This window comes from Pleurodeles waltl, chromosome 6, assembly GCF_031143425.1.
Source record: "Pleurodeles waltl isolate 20211129_DDA chromosome 6, aPleWal1.hap1.20221129, whole genome shotgun sequence".
NCBI classification, from domain to species: domain Eukaryota; kingdom Metazoa; phylum Chordata; class Amphibia; order Caudata; family Salamandridae; genus Pleurodeles; species Pleurodeles waltl.
Genome location: NC_090445.1, coordinates 562,772,959 through 562,793,027, shown reverse-complemented (window position 1 = coordinate 562,793,027; position 20,069 = coordinate 562,772,959). Strand labels below are relative to the sequence as shown.

At 48.7% G+C, this 20,069-nt stretch overlaps 1 protein-coding gene across 8 annotated transcripts in view; it reads left to right on the top strand.

Annotated features, from left to right (window-relative positions):
- CSDE1 (cold shock domain containing E1) overlaps positions 1–20,069 on the top strand; it is a 522,536-nt gene that overhangs the window by 398,302 nt on the left and 104,165 nt on the right. For all 8 annotated transcript variants that reach the window (XM_069238744.1, XM_069238741.1, XM_069238743.1 and 5 more), the window contains one exon: positions 16,313–16,417. In XM_069238744.1, coding sequence (XP_069094845.1) covers positions 16,313–16,417 — 105 coding nt within the window. The remainder of the gene's footprint in view (positions 1–16,312; positions 16,418–20,069) is intronic.

Genomic DNA, 20,069 nt, shown 5'->3' with positions numbered 1-20,069 from the left:
CAAGGGCCCTGATGCCAAGGAAGGTCTCTAAGGGCTGCAGCATGTCTTATGCCACCCTGGAGACCTCTCACTCAGCACAGACATACTGCTTGCCAGCTTGTGTGTGCTAGTGAGGACAAAACGAGTAAGTCGACATGGCACTCCCCTCAGGGTGCCATGCCAGCCTCTCACTGCCTATGCAGTATAGGTAAGACACCCCTCTAGCAGGCCTTACAGCCCTAAGGCAGGGTGCACTATACCATAGGTGAGGGTACCAGTGCATGAGCATGGTACCCCTACAGTGTCTAAACAAAACCTTAGACATTGTAAGTGCAGGGTAGCCATAAGAGTATATGGTCTGGGAGTTTGTCAAACACGAACTCCACAGCACCATAATGGCTACACTGAAAACTGGGAAGTTTGGTATCAAACTTCTCAGCACAATAAATGCACACTGATGCCAGTGTACATTTTATTGTAAAATACACCACAGAGGGCACCTTAGAGGTGCCCCCTGAAACTTAACCAACTATCTGTGTAGGCTGACTGGTCCCAGCAGCCTGCCACACTAGAGACATGTTGCTGGCCCCATGGGGAGAGTGCCTTTGTCACTCTGAGGCCAGTAACAAAGCCTGCACTGGGTGGAGATGCTAACACCTCCCCCAGGCAGGAGCTGTGACACCTGGCGGTGAGCCTCAAAGGCTCACCCCTTTGTCACAGCCCAGCAGGGCACTCCAGCTTAGTGGAGTTGCCCGCCCCCTCCGGCCACGGCCCCCACTTTTGGCGGCAAGGCTGGAGGGAACAAAGAAAGCAACAAGGAGGAGTCACTGGCCAGTCAGGACAGCCCTTAAGGTGTCCTGAGCTGAGGTGACTCTGACTTTTAGAAATCCTCCATCTTGCAGATGGAGGATTCCCCCAATAGGGTTAGGATTGTGACCCCCTCCCCTTGGGAGGAGGCACAAAGAGGGTGTACCCACCCTCAGGGCTAGTAGCCATTGGCTACTAACCCCCCAGACCTAAACACGCCCTTAAATTTAGTATTTAAGGGCTACCCTGAACCCTAGAAAATCAGATTCCTGCAACTACAAGAAGGACTGCCTAGCTGAAAAACCCCTGCAGAGGAAGACCAGAAGACGACAACTGCCTTGGCTCCAGAAACTCACCGGCCTGTCTCCTGCCTTCCAAAGATCCTGCTCCAGCGACGCCTTCCAAAGGGACCAGCGACCTCGACATCCTCTGAGGACTGCCCCTGCTTCGAAAAGACAAGAAACTCCCGAGGACAGCGGACCTGCTCCAAGAAGAGCTGCAACTTTGTTTCCAGCAGCTTAAAGAACCCTGCAAGCTCCCCGCAAGAAGCGTGAGACTTGCAACACTGCCCCCGGCGACCCCGACTCGGCTGGTGGCGATCCAACACCTCAGGAGGGACCCCAGGACTACTCTGATACTGTGAGTACCAAAACCTGTCCCCCCTGAGCCCCCACAGCGCCGCCTGCAGAGGGAATCCCGAGGCTTCCCCTGACCGCGACTCTTTAAATCCAAAGTCCCGACACCTGGGAGAGACCCTGCACCCGCAGCCCCCAGGACCTGAAGGACCGGACTTTCACTGGAGAAGTGACCCCCAGGAGTCCCTCTCCCTTGCCCAAGTGGAGGTTTCCCCGAGGAACCCCCCCCTTGCCTGCCTGCAGCGCTGAAGAGATCCCGAGATCTCTCATAGACTAACATTGCGAACCCGACGCTTGTTTCTACACTGCACCCGGCCGCCCCCGCGCCGCTGAGGGTGAAATTTCTGTGTGGACTTGTGTCCCCCCCGGTGCCCTACAAAACCCCCCTGGTCTGCCCTCCGAAGACGCGGGTACTTACCTGCAAGCAGACCGGAACCGGGGCACCCCCTTCTCTCCATTCTAGCCTATGTGTTTTGGGCACCACTTTGAACTCTGCACCTGACCGGCCCTGAGCTGCTGGTGTGGTGACTTTGGGGTTGCTCTGAACCCCCAACGGTGGGCTACCTTGGACCAAGAACTAAGCCCTGTAAGTGTCTTACTTACCTGGTTAACCTAACAAATACTTACCTCCCCTAGGAACTGTGAAAATTGCACTAAGTGTCCACTTTTAAAACAGCTATTTGTGAATAACTTGAAAAGTATACATGCAATTTTGATGATTTGAAGTTCCTAAAGTACTTACCTGCAATACCTTTCGAATGAGATATTACATGTAGAATTTGAACCTGTGGTTCTTAAAATAAACTAAGAAAAGATATTTTTCTATACAAAAACCTATTGGCTGGATTTGTCTCTGAGTGTGTGTACCTCATTTATTGTCTATGTGTATGTACAACAAATGCTTAACACTACTCCTTGGATAAGCCTACTGCTCGACCACACTACCACAAAATAGAGCATTAGTATTATCTATTTTTACCACTATTTTACCTCTAAGGGGAACCCTTGGACTCTGTGCATGCTATTCCTTACTTTGAAATAGCACATACAGAGCCAACTTCCTACATTTAGGAACTTCAAATCATCAAAATTGCATGTATACTTTTCAAGTTATTCACAAATAGCTGCTTTAAAAGTGGACACTTAGTGCAATTTTCACAGTTCCTAGGGGAGGTAAGTATTTGTTAGGTTAACCAGGTAAGTAAGACACTTACAGGGCTTAGTTCTTGGTCCAAGGTAGCCCACCGTTGGGGGTTCAGAGCAACCCCAAAGTCATCACACCAGCAGCTCAGGGCCGGTCAGGTGCAGAGTTCAAAGTGGTGCCCAAAACACATAGGCTAGAATGGAGAGAAGGGGGTGCCCCGGTTCCGGTCTGCTTGCAGGTAAGTACCCGCGTCTTCGGAGGGCAGACCAGGGGGGTTTTGTAGGGCACCGGGGGGGACACAAGCCCACACAGAAATTTCACCCTCAGCAGCGCGGGGGCGGCCGGGTGCAGTGTAGAAACAAGCGTCGGGTTCGCAATGTTAGTCTATGAGAGATCTCGGGATCTCTTCAGCGCTGCAGGCAGGCAAGGGGGGGGTTCCTCGGGGAAACCTCCACTTGGGCAAGGGAGAGGGACTCCTGGGGGTCACTTCTCCAGTGAAAGTCCGGTCCTTCAGGTCCTGGGGGCTGCGGGTGCAGGGTCTCTCCCAGGCGTCGGGACTTAGGATTCAAAGAGTCGCGGTCAGGGGCAGCCTCGGGATTCCCTCTGCAGGCGGCGCTGTGGGGGCTCAGGGGGGACAGGTTTTGGTACTCACAGTATCAGAGTAGTCCTGGGGTCCCTCCTGAGGTGTTGGATCGCCACCAGCCGAGTCGGGGTCGCCGGGTGCAGTGTTGCAAGTCTCACGCTTCTTGCGGGGAGCTTGCAGGGTTCTTTAAAGCTGCTGGAAACAAAGTTGCAGCTTTTCTTGGAGCAGGTCCGCTGTCCTCGGGAGTTTCTTGTCTTTTCGAAGCAGGGGCAGTCCTCAGAGGATGTCGAGGTCGCTGGTCCCTTTGGAAGGCGTCGCTGGAGCAGGATCTTTGGAAGGCAGGAGACAGGCCGGTGAGTTTCTGGAGCCAAGGCAGTTGTCGTCTTCTGGTCTTCCTCTGCAGGGGTTTTCAGCTAGGCAGTCCTTCTTCTTGTAGTTGCAGGAATCTGATTTTCTAGGGTTCAGGGTAGCCCTTAAATACTAAATTTAAGGGCGTGTTTAGGTCTGGGGGGTTAGTAGCCAATGGCTACTAGCCCTGAGGGTGGGTACACCCTCTTTGTGCCTCCTCCCAAGGGGAGGGGGTCACAATCCTAACCCTATTGGGGGAATCCTCCATCTGCAAGATGGAGGATTTCTAAAAGTTAGAGTCACTTCAGCTCAGGACACCTTAGGGGCTGTCCTGACTGGCCAGTGACTCCTCCTTGTTGCTTTCTTTGTTCCCTCCAGCCTTGCCGCCAAAAGTGGGGGCCGTGGCCGGAGGGGGCGGGCAACTCCACTAAGCTGGAGTGCCCTGCTGGGCTGTGACAAAGGGGTGAGCCTTTGAGGCTCACCGCCAGGTGTTACAGCTCCTGCCTGGGGGAGGTGTTAGCATCTCCACCCAGTGCAGGCTTTGTTACTGGCCTCAGAGTGACAAAGGCACTCTCCCCATGGGGCCAGCAACATGTCTCTGGTGTGGCAGGCTGCTGGAACTAGTCAGCCTACACAGATAGTCGGTTAAGTTTCAGGGGGCACCTCTAAGGTGCCCTCTGTGGTGTATTTTACAATAAAATGTACACTGGCATCAGTGTGCATTTATTGTGCTGAGAAGTTTGATACCAAACTTCCCAGTTTTCAGTGTAGCCATTATGGTGCTGTGGAGTTCGTGTTTGACAGACTCCCAGACCATATACTCTTATGGCTACCCTGCACTTACAATGTCTAAGGTTTTGTTTAGACACTGTAGGGGTACCATGCTCATGCACTGGTACCCTCACCTATGGTATAGTGCACCCTGCCTTAGGGCTGTAAGGCCTGCTAGAGGGGTGTCTTACCTATACTGCATAGGCAGTGAGAGGCTGGCATGGCACCCTGAGGGGAGTGCCATGTCGACTTACTCGTTTTGTCCTCACTAGCACACACAAGCTGGCAAGCAGTGTGTCTGTGCTGAGTGAGAGGTCTCCAGGGTGGCATAAGACATGCTGCAGCCCTTAGAGACCTTCCTGGGCATCAGGGCCCTTGGTACTAGAAGTACCAGTTACAAGGGACTTATCTGGATGCCAGGGTCTGCCAATTGGGGATACAAAAGTACAGGTTAGGGAAAGAACACTGGTGCTGGGGCCTGGTTAGCAGGCCTCAGCACACTTTCAATTGTAAACATAGCATCAGCAAAGGCAAAAAGTCAGGGGGCAACCATGCCAAGGAGGCATTTCCTTACACCAAGCTTTTTCCAAGAATCAAAAAATCAAGCGGAAAGAAACAACTAGATAGAGCGTTCATGTACCATATGGAATGAACAAAGACTAGAAAACAAAACAAGTATTTGTCTCTTCTGCATGCAGACAACAGTCTAGGTGAACCAGCAACAGAGGGTACAATTGCTAAATGGATTTCACAAACCATTCAAGTTTGTCACACAAATGCAGGATTACAAATAAATTCTAAACCAAAAGTGCATTCTGCAAAGAAAGAGCCAATAATTGCCTTTGCAGCAAATATACTTTAGGAGGCTGGCCTGGCTTGTAGTGGGTACCAAGGGGTACTTAGGGGGTCATTCTGACCCTGGCGGTAATTACCGCCATGGCGGAGGTCGGCGGTAGCACCGCCAACAGGCTGGCGGTGCACCGCTGGGCATTCTGACCGCGGCGCTTCAGCCGCGGCCAGAAACGGAAAGTCGGCGGTGTCCCGCCGACTTTCCGCTGCCCTTGAGAATCCTCCATGGCGGCGGAGCGCGCTCCGCCGCCATGGGGATTCTGACACCCCCTACCGCCATCCAGTTCCTGGCGGTTCTCCCGCCGGGAACAGGATGGCGGTAGGGGGTGCCACGGGGCCCCTGGGGGCCCCTGCAGTGCCCATGCCAATGGCATGGGCACTGCAGGGGCCCCCGTAAGAGGGCCCCAAAAAGTATTTCAGTGTCTGCCTAGCAGACACTGAAATTCGCGACGGGTGCAACTGCACCCGTCACACCTTCCCACACCGCCGGCTCAATTCTGAGCCGGCGTCCTCGTGGGAAGGGTGTTTCCCGCTGGACTGGCGGGCGGACTTTCGGCGGTCGCCCGCCAGCCCAGTGGGAAAGCCAGAATGACCGCTGCGGTCTTTCGGCGGGAACCGCGTGGCGGGCGGCGACCGCCGTCCGCCGCGGTCAGAATGACCCCCTTAGTCTGTACCAGGTCCAGTTATCCCTTATTAGTGTAGAAGAGGTGTTTCTAGCAGCTTAGGCTGATAGAAGGTAGCTATACCAGAGCAGCTTAGGCTGAACTAGGAGACATGCAAAGCTCCTACTTTACCACTGGTGTCATATGCACAATATCATAAGAAAACACAATACACAGATATACTAAAAATAAAGGTACTTTATGTTCGATGGCATATGTTGCTGCAGATACACATGTGTGGCACAGTCCGCTGCCTGGTGTTGGGCTCGGAGTATTACAAGTTGTTTTTCTTCGAAGAAGTCTTTTTGGTCACGGGACCGAAGGACTCCTCCCTCCTCGGCTCCATTGCGCATGGGCGTCGACTCCATCTTAGATTGTTTTTTTCCGCTGTCGGGTTCGGACGTATTCCTTTTCGCTCCGTGTTTCGGTTCGGAAAGTTAGTCAGAATCTCGGAAGAAAGCGTCGGTATTGTTCCGTTCGGTATCGGGATAGTTAGGTACATCGACACCGATCATCGGAAGACTTTGGGGTAGCTTCGATTCCCCCATCGGGGCCTGGTCGGCCAGACCGCGTGCGACATCGAAGCCGATGGAACGGACCCCGTTTCGTTTCTGCCCAAAATGTCACAGTAAGTATCCTTATACAGATCAGCACTTGGTCTGTAACTTGTGCTTGTCCCCCGAGCACAAGGAGGATACCTGTGAAGCCTGTCGAGCCTTCCGGTCCAGAAAAACACTCCGGGACCGAAGAGCCAGGCGTCAACAAATGGCGTCCACGTCGACAAAACAACGTTTCGACGAGGAAGAGGAAACATTCTCGGTTCCGGAATCAGAATCCGGAGACTCCGACGTCGAACAACAGCAACAAACTGTGAGTAAGACGTCGAAAAGTAAATCCATCGACAAACCGAAAGCCCAGGGGACGCCACTGCCAACAGGCCATGGCTCGACCCATAAAACAGGCGACCCGTCGAAGGCGCCGAAAAAGGGCACGCCCATAGCGAAGACACCCGACTCCGGTCAAGGACCGCCATGGAGCAAACTCGGAGCCGAGAAAGCGGCTCCGAGAGACAAAAACAAGATACCGGCACCGAAAAACATCGGCACCGAGAATCCATGCCGAAAGGAACAAAAATTCTGTCGGTGCCGAAACCGAAAAAAGATTCTCTCTCGGCGCCGAAAAATACCACACCTTCATCCTACTCAGAGGAACAAAAGAGACTGTACATCCAGCACGACACAGGGAAGATATCAACCCTTCCCCCAATCATGAGGAAAAGAAGGATCGAACTTCCAAAGGATGACGCACAACCACAAGCCAAAGTGGTTAAAAAAGTCACGCCTCCGCCCTCTCCACCACAGGCATCGTCGGCACAAACACCGCCACAAATGCACTCACCAGCGCAAACTACCATAAGTCATGACGATCAGGATCAAGTCGCTTGGGACCTGTATGACACCCCAGTGCCGGACAATGACCCCGAGTCATACCCCACAAAGCCGTCACCGCCAGAGGACAGTACCTCATACTCGCAACTGGTGGCTAGGGCAGCAGAATTCCACAATGTCCAACTGCATTCCGATCCTATAGAGGATGAATTTTTATTTAACACCCTCTCGGCTACACACAGCCAATATCAATGTCTCCCAATGCTACCAGGGATGTTACGGCACGCAAAACAAATTTTTGAAGAGCCCGTAAAATCAAGAGCCATCACCCCAAGGGTGGATAAGAAATACAAACCACCACCCACAGACCCAGTGTTTATTACTTCGCAGTTACCACCTGACTCCGTGGTAGTAGGAGCAGCTCGCAAGAGAGCAAATTCACATACATCTGGCAACGCCCCACCTCCGGACAAAGAAAGCCGAAAATTTGATGCGGCAGGGAAAAGAGTAGCATCACAGGCAGCCAACCAGTGGCGCATCGCAAATTCACAAGCGCTGCTGGCCAGATATGACCGAGCACACTGGGACGAGATGCAACTTCTCGTAGACCATCTTCCCCAGGAATACCAAAAAAGGGCGCAGCAAATAGTGGAAGAGGGACAAACGATCTCAAACAATCAAATCCGCTCTTCACTAGACGCAGCTGATACTGCAGCAAGAACAGTCAACACTGCTGTCACCATAAGGAGACACGCTTGGCTACGCACTTCAGGCTTCAAACCTGAAATCCAGCAGGCTGTCCTTAATATGCCCTTCAACGAGAAACAACTTTTTGGCTCTGAAGTGGATACAGCCATTGAAAAACTTAAAAAGGACACAGACACGGCCAAGGCCATGGGCGCACTCTACTCCCCGCAGAGCAGAGGCTCTTTCAGAAAAACTCCATTTAGAGGGGGGTTTCGTGGCCAACCCACAGACACCACCAGCCAACAAACAAGAACCACACCATATCAGGGTTCCTTCCAAAGGGGAGGTTTCAGGGGATACCGGGGGGGTCAATTCCCAAGGAGTAGGGGAAGATTCCAGACTCCAAAAACACCTCCACCTAAACAGTGACTTTCAAGTCACGCAACTCCTTCACTCAACACCAGTGGGGGGAAGACTGAGCCAATTCTACCAATCTCTAGCAATAATCCAACATGGCTATAGCATAGAATTCCACAACTTCCCACCAAACATCCCCCCCAAAACACGCAAAATGTCACCACAACATTTAGAACTTTTAGGACTAGAAGTTCAAGCACTACTGCAAAAGGATGCAATAGAGTTAGTACCAGTACAACAAAAAAACACAGGAGTTTACTCCCTGTACTTTCTAATTCCAAAAAAAGACAAAACATTAAGACCAATATTAGATCTCAGGACACTAAATACCTACATCATATCGGACCATTTTCACATGGTCACACTACAAGACATCATTCCACTGCTCAAACAGCAAGATTACATGACCACATTAGACCTAAAGGATGCGTACTTTCATATACCAATACACCCTTCTCACAGAAAGTACCTACGGTTCGTATTCAAAGGAATACATTACCAATTCAAGGTGTTGCCATTCGGAATAACAACTGCACCAAGAGTGTTCACAAAATGTCTAGCAGTAGTAGCAGCACACATCAGGAGACAACAGATACATGTGTTCCCTTACCTAGACGATTGGCTAATCAAGACCAACACAGTAAAAAAATGCACAAACGACACCACATTTGTCATACAAACCCTTCACAAACTGGGGTTTTCCATCAACTATACAAAATCACACCTAGAACCGTGTCAAACACAACAATATCTAGGAGCAACCATCAACACATCAAAAGGAATTGCCACTCCAAGTCCACAAAGAGTGCAGGCATTCCACAAGGTAATAAGTGCTATGTTTCCAAACCAAAAGATACAAGCAAAACATGTGCTAAAACTTCTAGGCATGATGTCATCATGCATAGCCATTGTCCCAAACGCAAAACTACACATGCGACCCTTACAACAGTGTCTAGCATCACAATGGTCACAGGCACAGGGTCAACTTCAAAATCTGGTGTTGGTAAACCGCCAAACATACCTCTCGCTTCTATGGTGGAACAGCAAAAATTTAAACAAAGGGCGGACATTTCAGGACCCAGTGCCTCAATACGTTATAACAACAGACGCTTCCATGACAGGGTGGGGAGCACACCTCAATCACCACAGCATTCAAGGACAATGGGATATACACGAAACAAAATTTCATATCAATTACCTAGAACTGTTAGCAGTATTTCTAGCGTTAAAAGCCTTCCAACCCATAATAACACACAAATACATTCTTGTCAAAACAGACATCATGACAACAATGTATTATTTAAACAAACAAGGAGGAACACACTCAACACAATTGTGCCTCCTAACACAAAGAATTTGGCAGTGGGCGATTCACAACAACATTCGCCTAATAGCACAATTTATTCCAGGAATACAAAACCAACTAGCAGACAACCTTTCGCGAGACCACCAACAAGTCCACGAATGGGAAATTCACCCCCAAGTTCTGAACAAGTACTTTCAAATTTGGGGAACACCCCAGATAGATTTGTTCGCAACAAAAGAAAACTCAAAATGCCAAAACTTCGCATCCAGGTACCCACACCGCGAATCACAAGGCAATGCTCTATGGATGAGTTGGTCAGGGATATTTGCGTACGCTTTTCCCCCTCTCCCTCTCCTTCCATATCTAGTAAACAAGTTGAGTCAAAACCAACTCAAACTCATACTGATAGCACCCACATGGGCAAGACAACCTTGGTATACAACTCTACTAGACTTCTCACTAGTACCGCATGTCAAACTACCCAACATGCCAGATCTGTTAACACAACACAAACAACAGATCAGGCACCCAAACCCAGCATCATTGAATCTGGCAATTTGGCTCCTGAAATCCTAGAATTCGGACACTTAGACCTCACACAAGAATGCATGGAGGTCATAAAACAAGCAAGAAAACCTTCCACTAGACACTGCTATGCATCTAAGTGGAAAAGATTTGTTTACTACTGCCATTCCAATCAAATACAACCATTACATGCCTCTACTAAAGACATAGTAGGATACTTACTACATTTGCAAAAAGCAAATCTCGCTTTTTCATCTATAAAAATACACCTCGCAGCAATATCTGCTTACCTTCAAACTACTCATTCATCGTCTCTATTTAGAATACCAGTTATTAAAGCATTCATGGAAGGGCTAAAAAGAATTATACCACCAAGAACACCACCAGTTCCTTCATGGAATCTTAACATCGTCTTAACAAGACTCATGGGTCCACCTTTCGAACCCATGCATTCCTGTGAAATGCAATATCTAACCTGGAAGGTCGCATTTCTCATTGCAATCACATCCCTCAGAAGAGTAAGTGAAATACAGGCATTTACCATACAAGAACCATTTATTCAAATACACAACAATAAAATAGTTCTAAGAACAAATCCAAAATTTCTGCCAAAAGTAATCTCACCATTCCATTTAAATCAAACAGTAGAATTGCCAGTGTTCTTCCCTCAACCAAATTCTGTGGCTGAAAGGGCACTACATACATTAGACATCAAAAGAGCACTAATGTATTACATTGACAGAACAAAGCTAATCAGAAAAACAAAACAACTGTTCATAGCTTTTCAAAAACCACACATAGGAAATCCAATCTCTAAACAAGGCATTGCTAGATGGATAGTCAGATGCATTCAAACATGCTATCTTAAAGCCAAAAGAGAATTGCCTATTACACCAAAGGCACACTCAACCAGAAAGAAAGGTGCTACAATGGCCTTTCTAGGAAACATTCCTATGAGCGAAATATGTAAGGCTGCAACCTGGTCTACGCCTCACACGTTTACTAAACACTACTGTGTAGACGTACTAAATGCACAACAAGCTACAGTGGGCCAAGCTGTACTAAGAACATTATTCCAAACTACTTCAACTCCTACAGGCTAAACCACCGCTTTTAGGGGAGGTAACTGCTTTATAATCTATGCCACACATGTGTATCTGCAGCAACATATGCCATCGAACTGAAAATGTCACTTACCCAGTGTACATCTGTTCGTGGCATTAGTCACTGCAGATTCACATGTACCCTCCCACCTCCCCGGGAAGCCTGTAGCCGTTTAGAAGTAGATCATAAATCTTAAACATCTGAACATTTGTAAATAATTATTAGAAACTCTTAACGTACATACATATTCACTCCATTGCATGGGCACTATTTATACCAAACAACTCCATCCTCACCCTCTGCGGGGAAAACAATCTAAGATGGAGTCGACGCCCATGCGCAATGGAGCCGAGGAGGGAGGAGTCCTTCGGTCCCGTGACCAAAAAGACTTCTTCGAAGAAAAACAACTTGTAATACTCCGAGCCCAACACCAGGCAGCGGACTGTGCCACACATGTGAATCTGCAGCGACTAATGCCACGAACAGATGTACACTGGGTAAGTGACATTTTCATTTTATGACAATATGCCAAAAGTATCTGTGAGTACCCTCAGTATGCCAAATATACACAAGATATATGTACACAATACCAAAAATATGCAGTAATAGCAAAAGGAAGTAATGCAAGCAGTGTAAAGTTACAATAGATTGCAATGGGAGCACATAGGTATAGGGGCAACACAAACTATGTACTCCAAAAGTGGAATGTGAACCACGAATGGACCCCAAACCTTTGTGAGCTTGTATAGGGTTGCTGGGACTGTAAGAAAACAGTGAGGGTTAGAAAAATAACCCACGCCAAGACCCTGTAAGGTAGGTGTAAAGTGCACCTAAACCCCCCAGAGAGCACAGAAGTCGTGATAGGGGGATTCTGCAAGGAAAACCAACAAAGCAACAACAGTGGATTTCCGGACCGGAGTACCTGTGAAACAAGGGGACCAAGTCCAAGAGTAGCGACAGTGTCGAGAGTGGACAGATGCCCAGGAAATGCCAGCTCAGGGTGCAAAGGAGTTGCCACCGAATGGAAGAAGCTTGGTGTTTTGCAAGAATGAAGAGGACTAGGAACTTCCCCTTTGGAGGATGGATGTCCCACGTCGTGAAGAAGCTTGCAGAGGTGTTCACACGCAGAAAGACAGCAAACAAGCCTTGCTAGCTGCAAGGGTCGCGGTTAGGGTTTTTGGATGCTGCTGTGGCCCAGGAGGGACCAGGAATGCGCCACTTGGATGAGGAGACAGAGGGGGCGCCCAGCAAGTCAGGGAGACCTCACAGAAGCAGGCAGCACCCGCAGAAGTACCGGATCAGGCACTTAGAAGAGGAGTGACCTGTAGTCTACCGAAGTCAGAAAAGGGAGTCCCACGACGCCGGAGGACAACTCAGAAGGTTGTGCACTGCAGGTTAGTGTGTCGGGGACCCAGGCTTGGCTGTGCACGAAGGAAATCCTGGAAGAGTGCACAGGAGCCGGAGCAGCTGCAAATCACGCGGTACCCAGCAATGCAGTCTAGCATGGGGAGGCAAGGACTTACCTCCACCAAACTTGGACTGAATAGTCACTGGACTGTGGGAGTCATTTGGACAGAGTTGCTGAGTTCCAGGGACCACGCTTGTCGTGCTGAGGGGACCCAGAGGACCGGTGATGCAGTCTTTTGTTGCCTGCGGTTGCAGGAGGAAGATTCCGTCTACCCACGGGAGATTTCTTCAGAGCTCCTGGTGCAAGGAGGAGGCAGGCTTCCCCCAGAGCATGCACCACCAGGAAACAGGCGAGAAAGTCGGCAGGATGAAGCGATACAAGGTTGCAGTAGTCGTCTTTGCTACTTTGTTGCGGTTTTGCAGGCGTTCTGAGCAGTCAGCGGTCTTTCCTTTGGCAGAAGGTGAAGAGGGAGATGCAGAGGAACTCTGGTGAGCTCTTGCATTCGGTATCTGAAGAATTCCCCAAAGCAGATATCCTAAATAGCCAGAAAAGGAGGTTTGGCTACCTAGGAAGGAGGATAGGCTAGTAAGAAAGGTAAGATTATCAGAAGGAGTCTCTGACGTCACCTGCTGGCCCTGGCCACTCAGAGCAGTCCAATGTGCCAGCACACCTCTGAATCCAAGATGGCAGAGGTCTGGGGCACGCTGGAGGAGCTCTGGGCACCTCCCCTGGGAGGTGCAGGTCAGGGGAGTGGTCACTCCCCTTTCCTTTGTCCAATTTCGCGCCAGAGCCGGGCTGGGGGATCCCTGAACCGGTGTAGACTGGCTTATGCAGAAATGGGCACCATCTGTGCCCATCAAAGCATTTCCAGAGGCTGGGGAGGCTACTCCTCCCCAGCCCTGACACCTGTTTACAAAGGGAGAGGGTGTAATACCCTCTCTCTGAGGAAGTCCTTTGTTCTGCCTTCCTGGGCCAGGCCTGGCTGGACCCCAGGAGGGCAGAAACCTGTCTGAGGGGTTGGCAGCAGCTGCAGTGAAACCCCGGGAAAGGCAGTTTGGCAGTACCTGGGTTCTGTGCTAGAGACCCGGGGGATCATGGGGTGACAATTCCATGATGTTAGACATGTTACATGGCCATGTTTGGAGTTACCATTGTGATGCTATACATAGGTAGTGACCTATGTATAGTGCACGTGTGAAATGGTGTCCCTGCACTCACAAAGTCCGGGGAATTTACCCTGAATGATGTGGGGGCACCTTGGCTAGTGCCAGGGTGCCCACACACCAAGTAACTTTGCACCCAACCTTCACCAGGTGAAGGTTAGACATATAGGTGACTTATAAGTTACTTAAGTGCAGTGGTAAATGTCTGTGAAATAATCGTGAACGTTATTTCACTCAGGCTGCAGTGGCAGGCCTGTGTAAGAATTGTCAGAGCTCCCTATGGGTGGCAAAAGAAATGCTGCAGCCCATAGGGATCTCCTGGAACCCCAATACCCTGGGTACCTCAGTACCATATACTAGGGTATTATAAGGGTGTTCCAGTATGCCAATGTGAATTGGTAAAATTGGTAACTAGCCTGTTGGTGACAATTTGTAAAGCAGAGAGAGCATAACTACTGAGGTTCTGGTTAGCTGAGCATCAGTGAGAAAGTTGGGCATCACACAGGGAACACATACATATAGGTCACAAACTTATGAGCACTGGGGTCCTGGCTAGCAGGGTCCCAGTGACACATAACAAACATACTGACAACATAGGGTCTTCACTATGAGCACTGGGCCCTGACTAACAGGATCCCAGTGAGACACTGAAAACACCCTGACATACTCACAAACAGGCCAAAAGTGGGCGTAACAAGGCTAGAAAGAGGCTACTTTCTCACACATACCCTCAAAGGACATTTGCATGTCATCAAATTGGTCCTCAGTCCACACATTTACTAAACACTATTGCATAGACATTCAAATGAATAAAGTAGCTCAAAGGGGAAAAAATACTCGGACATCTTACTAAAGTAAATTCATCTTCATCCCAACCTCCACAAGTTTAAAATATTCCTACAAAATCAATGCACAGCATGTGATTCCAGAAAGAAAATTGGGCTGCAAAATGAAATGGTTTCTTAATTGTAGGAGTAGCTTTGCAGGTTGAATTGTCCGGATTCACTAGTGAACCACATGCCTCTCCTAGAAGATGAGAGAGAAGCAAAAAAAAACACTGAAGATGGTGAACACTAGTGGCAGCTTCCGGAGGATGGCTTATGATGCCAGAGAAAGAGGTATAGGACACCAAATGGTGGAACTGTTGACGCCAAAAAAAATACTACTACAAGGGACAATTCTGGACCCAACCACTAGATGGCAGAGTGATCCATAGTGTGTGAATCTAGAAAATTCTTCAAGCAGTATTTAGTGATACTTGTTTGATTTTTTTTTTGTTTGTCAATAGTTTTTGGTCTTTGTGAACAAAGGCTTTTTTTCGGTAGACTGTACTGGTTCTTTATACCTTCCAGCAGCCACCTTTTTTCTATACATTAACCATTCTACTCTGTTCAAGCTAGATCTTGATTGCAGAACAAAATATACATACATGTATTCCTGGCTCTGCTCCGTATAAATCTTCAAACAAGTCATAAATTACCCACCCTCCTCCCAGGCTGCTGGTATATACTGCTGTACAGTTATGCATATGCTTACTTACCTCCTCTCTTCACTTTTACCTTGAAAAAAGAATAGAGGCAACTGCCAGGGCAAGGCATGCTAGATAGGGGTGCTTCCCAGGTGCTTATAGGGCTAGGCTCCTTTTTCAGTCTCTGTTAAATGTAACCTTCCAGACTGCAATTTTTACATTAAAGTTCCTCACCTTACAGTACTATTATGCTATGTTTTCTATTGAAAGATGCTGTAATAAAGCTTTTTATATTTGAAATGGATGTTTTGTAACTGAACATTTTCGAAGAACACCTGTTGACCTGTTTTAATTAAATTCACCAGCTATAATTCATAAGTTCATGGATAAAGGCGTTCTTTGATGTTTATATGAGATTTACAGTTTTTATGGCATCCGAGGTCCGCACAGACTGCAAGCAATTATTCAAGCATTGACTTAAATGAAGATGCAGAGCTTAGGACTACATGGGAAGTTAGTTTTTCATAAGCATGAAACAGTGAACAGGGCAGCAGAGCCTAACAGTGCCTACCCAGAATTTCAAGTCTAGCTGTAAATTAGATCCTTAACCATTCTATGAATGTGTTTTGTTTTTTTATTGGCAAATACACTTTAAATGTCAACACTCTTGACCGTTGTTACAGTGTGTGGATGTTGCCCTCAATTGTGATTTCCAATTTGGAGAAGAGATGTGGCCTAGTGGCTAAATTCTGAAACTTGGGGACCGTGTTACTTAAGTCAACATTGTGTGATTCTTGGCAAATCATTTAATATTCCTGTGCCTAAATAATGTGAAAAGTAATTTATGAAAAGGATTTTTTAATCCCCACCTGATGTACACAATCTTGAAGATAGTGTGCCAGCTTCACCATACCCCTCCCAAAGTAATGGTATTGCACAGCACCCTGTTACTTCCTAGCTATGTTCACGCTAAATAAATTCCCATGCATACTTTCATACATGCTCCCTTCAGTACATTGAAACCTAACTTAAAGAAGCCAATTTTTTAAAATTATATTTTATCTACAGAAAAGCAAAAGACCAGTGAAGAAATATCTGAAGGATCTCTGGAAGCCAGCCCAGAAAATCCTGAAGCAGCCACAGATTTTGGCATTGAGCCCTGCAAACCAGAGCGTATGTACTTTCCTTACTATTATGTACTGTTGGCATTGATTTTTTTTATTTGAAAGAATATTGACATTAGCAAGTCATGTATAGGTAGCATATGCATGATCCGATTGCTTGTGCGTGTGAAAAAATGCTTTTTCAAAAAACAGAAACTTCATCATTTTGTGTTGCAGTTTTTCCCTTGGCTAATCGGTTAGTTGATCTAGTTTGCAGACTGAAACTAGACGTGCAACTGATTCCTTTAGGTTGTAAGGTAGTTTCCATCTCTGTTCTCAGTTTCCTTTTCAGCCTATCTCCTGTCCTCATTTTTAACAAAAATCTTTAATAATGGATACTTATTTGACAGAATCTTTAAATAAATATGCTCTCTCAGGCATCAGGATCATTCATGAAAATGTTTTCTATGACTGATTGTAGCGCTATAGAGGATTAATTTAAGAAAGCACTGTTCAGGTTCATTGATGCCCTATTTGCAGCAGTGATTTGCCTTTTCCTCTCTGCTCCCAGTATGTGCCTGTATCAAGTCATCCGTGGAATATTCTTCTTATCCACTATCTGCTGTTTGTATTTTGTTCCATTATGATGTCTTAGGAAACTGGATGCTTTATGCATGGTCTGTTGAATATGCGTGGGGCTTTTGATAACCACTTTACAATGCACGTTTTGTTTAATAATTTTTTTCATAGGATGTTTGTAAGGAAATACATCCTTGCCATGGTTACCCCCTGACGTTTTGCCTTTTGCTGATGCCAGTTATGATTGAAAGTGTGCTGGGACCCTGCTAACCAGGCCCCAGCACCAGTGTTCTTTCCCTAAACTGTACCTTTGCTTCCACAATTGGCACAGCCCTGGCACTCAGGGACCTTGTAACTGGTACCACTGGTACCAAGGGCCCTGATGTCAGGGAAGGTCCCTAAGGGCTGCAGCATGTTATGCCACCCTGGGACCCCTCACTCAGCACACTGTCTCACAGCTTGTGTATGCTGGTGGGGAGAAAATGACTAAGTCGACATGGCACTCCCCTCAGAGTGCCATGCCAACCTCACACTGCCTGTGGCATAGATAAGTCACCCCTATAGCAGGCCTTACAGCCCTAAGGCAGGGTGCACTATACCACAGGTGAGGGCCTATGTGCATGAGCACTATGCCCCTACACGAACACCTTGCGGAGCGCCTCAAAGGCTCATGCCTTTTGTTACAGCACCCCAGGGCGTCCCAGCTAGTGGAGATGCCAGCCCCAACAGCCACTGCCCCCACTTTTGGCGGCAAGGCTGGAGGAGATAATAAGAAATACGAGGGAGTCACCCACCAGTCAGAACAGCCCCTAAGGTGTCCTGAGCTGAGGTGACTCCTGCCTTTAGAAATCCTCCATCTTGAGATTGGGATTCCCCCAATAGGATTAGGAATGTGCCCACCTCCCCTCAGGGAGGAGGAACAAAGAGGGTGTAGCCACCCTCCAGGACAGTAGCCATTGGCTACTGCTCCCCAGACCTAAACACACCCCTAAATTTAGTATTTATGGGTGACCCAGGAAATCAGATTCCTGCAACCTGAAACAACGAGGACTACTGACCTGCAAGCCCTGCAGAGACGACGGAGACAACTGCTTTGGCCCCAGCTCTACCAGCCTGTTTCCTGACTCTAAGAAAACTGCAACAGTGACGCATCCGACAGGGACCAGAGAGCTCTGAAGCCTCAGAGGACTACCCTGAAGGACCAAGAAACTCCCGAGAACAGCGGCACTGTTCACTCACAGCAACATCTTTGCAACAAAGAAGCAACTTTTAAAGAACTCACTCTTCCCGCCGGAAGCGCGAGACCTCACCCTCTGCACCTGACACCCCCGGGTCGAGCTCCAGAGAACCACCACTACAGGGAGGACTCCCAGGCGACTACGACCTCGTGAGTAACCCAAGACGAGCCCCCTGGACCCCCACAGCGAGGCATGCAGAGAGAATCCAGAGACTCCCCCTGACCGCGACTGCATGTAACAAGAACCAGACGCCTGGACCAAGCACTGCACCCGCAGCCCCCAGGACCAGAAGGAACTGAACTTCAGTTGCAGGAGTGACCACCAGGTGACCCTCTGCCTAACCCAGTCGTGGCTGGCCCGAGAAGCCCCCCTGTGCCCTGCCTGCACCGCTAGAGTGATCCCCGGGTCTACATTGATTCTAATACAAAACCCGAAGCCTGCTTTGCACACTGCACCCGGCCGCCACTGTGCCGCTGAGGGTGTGATTTGTGTGCCTACTTGTGTCCTCTTCCCATGCCCCCCACACCCTACAGAACTACCCTGGTCTGCCCTCCGAGGACGCGGGTAATTACCTACTGGCAGACTGGAACCGGAGAACCCCTGTTCTCCATAGATGCCTATGTGTTTTGGCCTCCTCTTTGACCTCTGCACCTGTCTGGCCCTGTGCTGCTGGTGTGGTAACTTTGGGGTTGCTTTGAACCCCCAACGGTGAGCTGCCTATGCCCAGGAACTTGAACTTTACCTGACAAATTAACCTTTACCTACCTCCCCAAAGGAACTGTTGATTTTTGCACTGTCCACTTTTAAAATACTGTAAGGAAATGCCTCATTGGCATGGTTACCCCCTGACTTTTTGCCTTTGCTGATGCTAAGTTTTGATTTGAAAGTGTGCTGAGGCCTGCTAACCAGGCCCCAGCACCAGTGTTCTTTCCCTAACCTGTACTTTTGTTTTCACAGTTGGCACACCCTGGCATCCAGGTAACTCCCTTGTAATTGGTACCCCTGGTACCAAGGGCCCTGATGCCAGGGAAGGTCTCTAAGGACTACAGCATGTCGTATGCCACCCTGGGGACCCCTCACTCAGCACACACACTGCTGGCCAGCTTGTGTGTGCTGGTGAGGACAAAACAAGTAGGTCGACATGGCACTTCCCTCAGGGTGCCATGCCAACCTCACACTGCCTATGCAGTATAGATAAGTCACCCCTCTAGCAGGCCTTACAGCCCTAAGGCAGGGTGCACTATACCATAGGTGAGGGCACAAGTGCATGAGCACTGTGCCCCTACAGTGTCTAAACAAAACCTTAGACATTGTAAGTGCAGGGTAGCCATAAGAGTATATGGTCTGGGAGTCTATCACGCACAAACTCCACAGCACCATAATGGCTACACTGAAAACTGGGAAGTTTGGTATCAAACTTCTCAGCACAATAAATGCACACTGATGCCAGTGTACATTTTATTGTAACATACACCCCAGAGGGCACCTTAGAGGTTCCCCCTGAAACCTTAACCAACTACCCGTGTAGGCGGACTGGTTTTAGCAGCCTGCCACACTCGAGACATGTTGCTGGCCACATGGGGAGAGTGCCTTTGTCACTCTGTGGCTAGTAACAAAGCCTGTACTGGGTGGAGATGCTTATCACCTCCCCCTTGCAGGAACTGTAACACCTGGCGGTGAGCCTCAAAGGCTCACCCCCTTTGTTACAGCACCCCAGGGCATTCCAGCTAGTGGAGTTGCCCGCCCCCTCCGACCACGGCCCCACTTTTGGCAGCAAGGCCGGAGGAGATAATGAGAAAAACAAGGAGGAGTCCCTGGCCAGTCAGGACAGCCCCTAAGGCAACCTGAGCTGAGGTGACTCTGACTTTTAGAAATCCTCCATCTTGCAGATGGAGGATTCCCCCA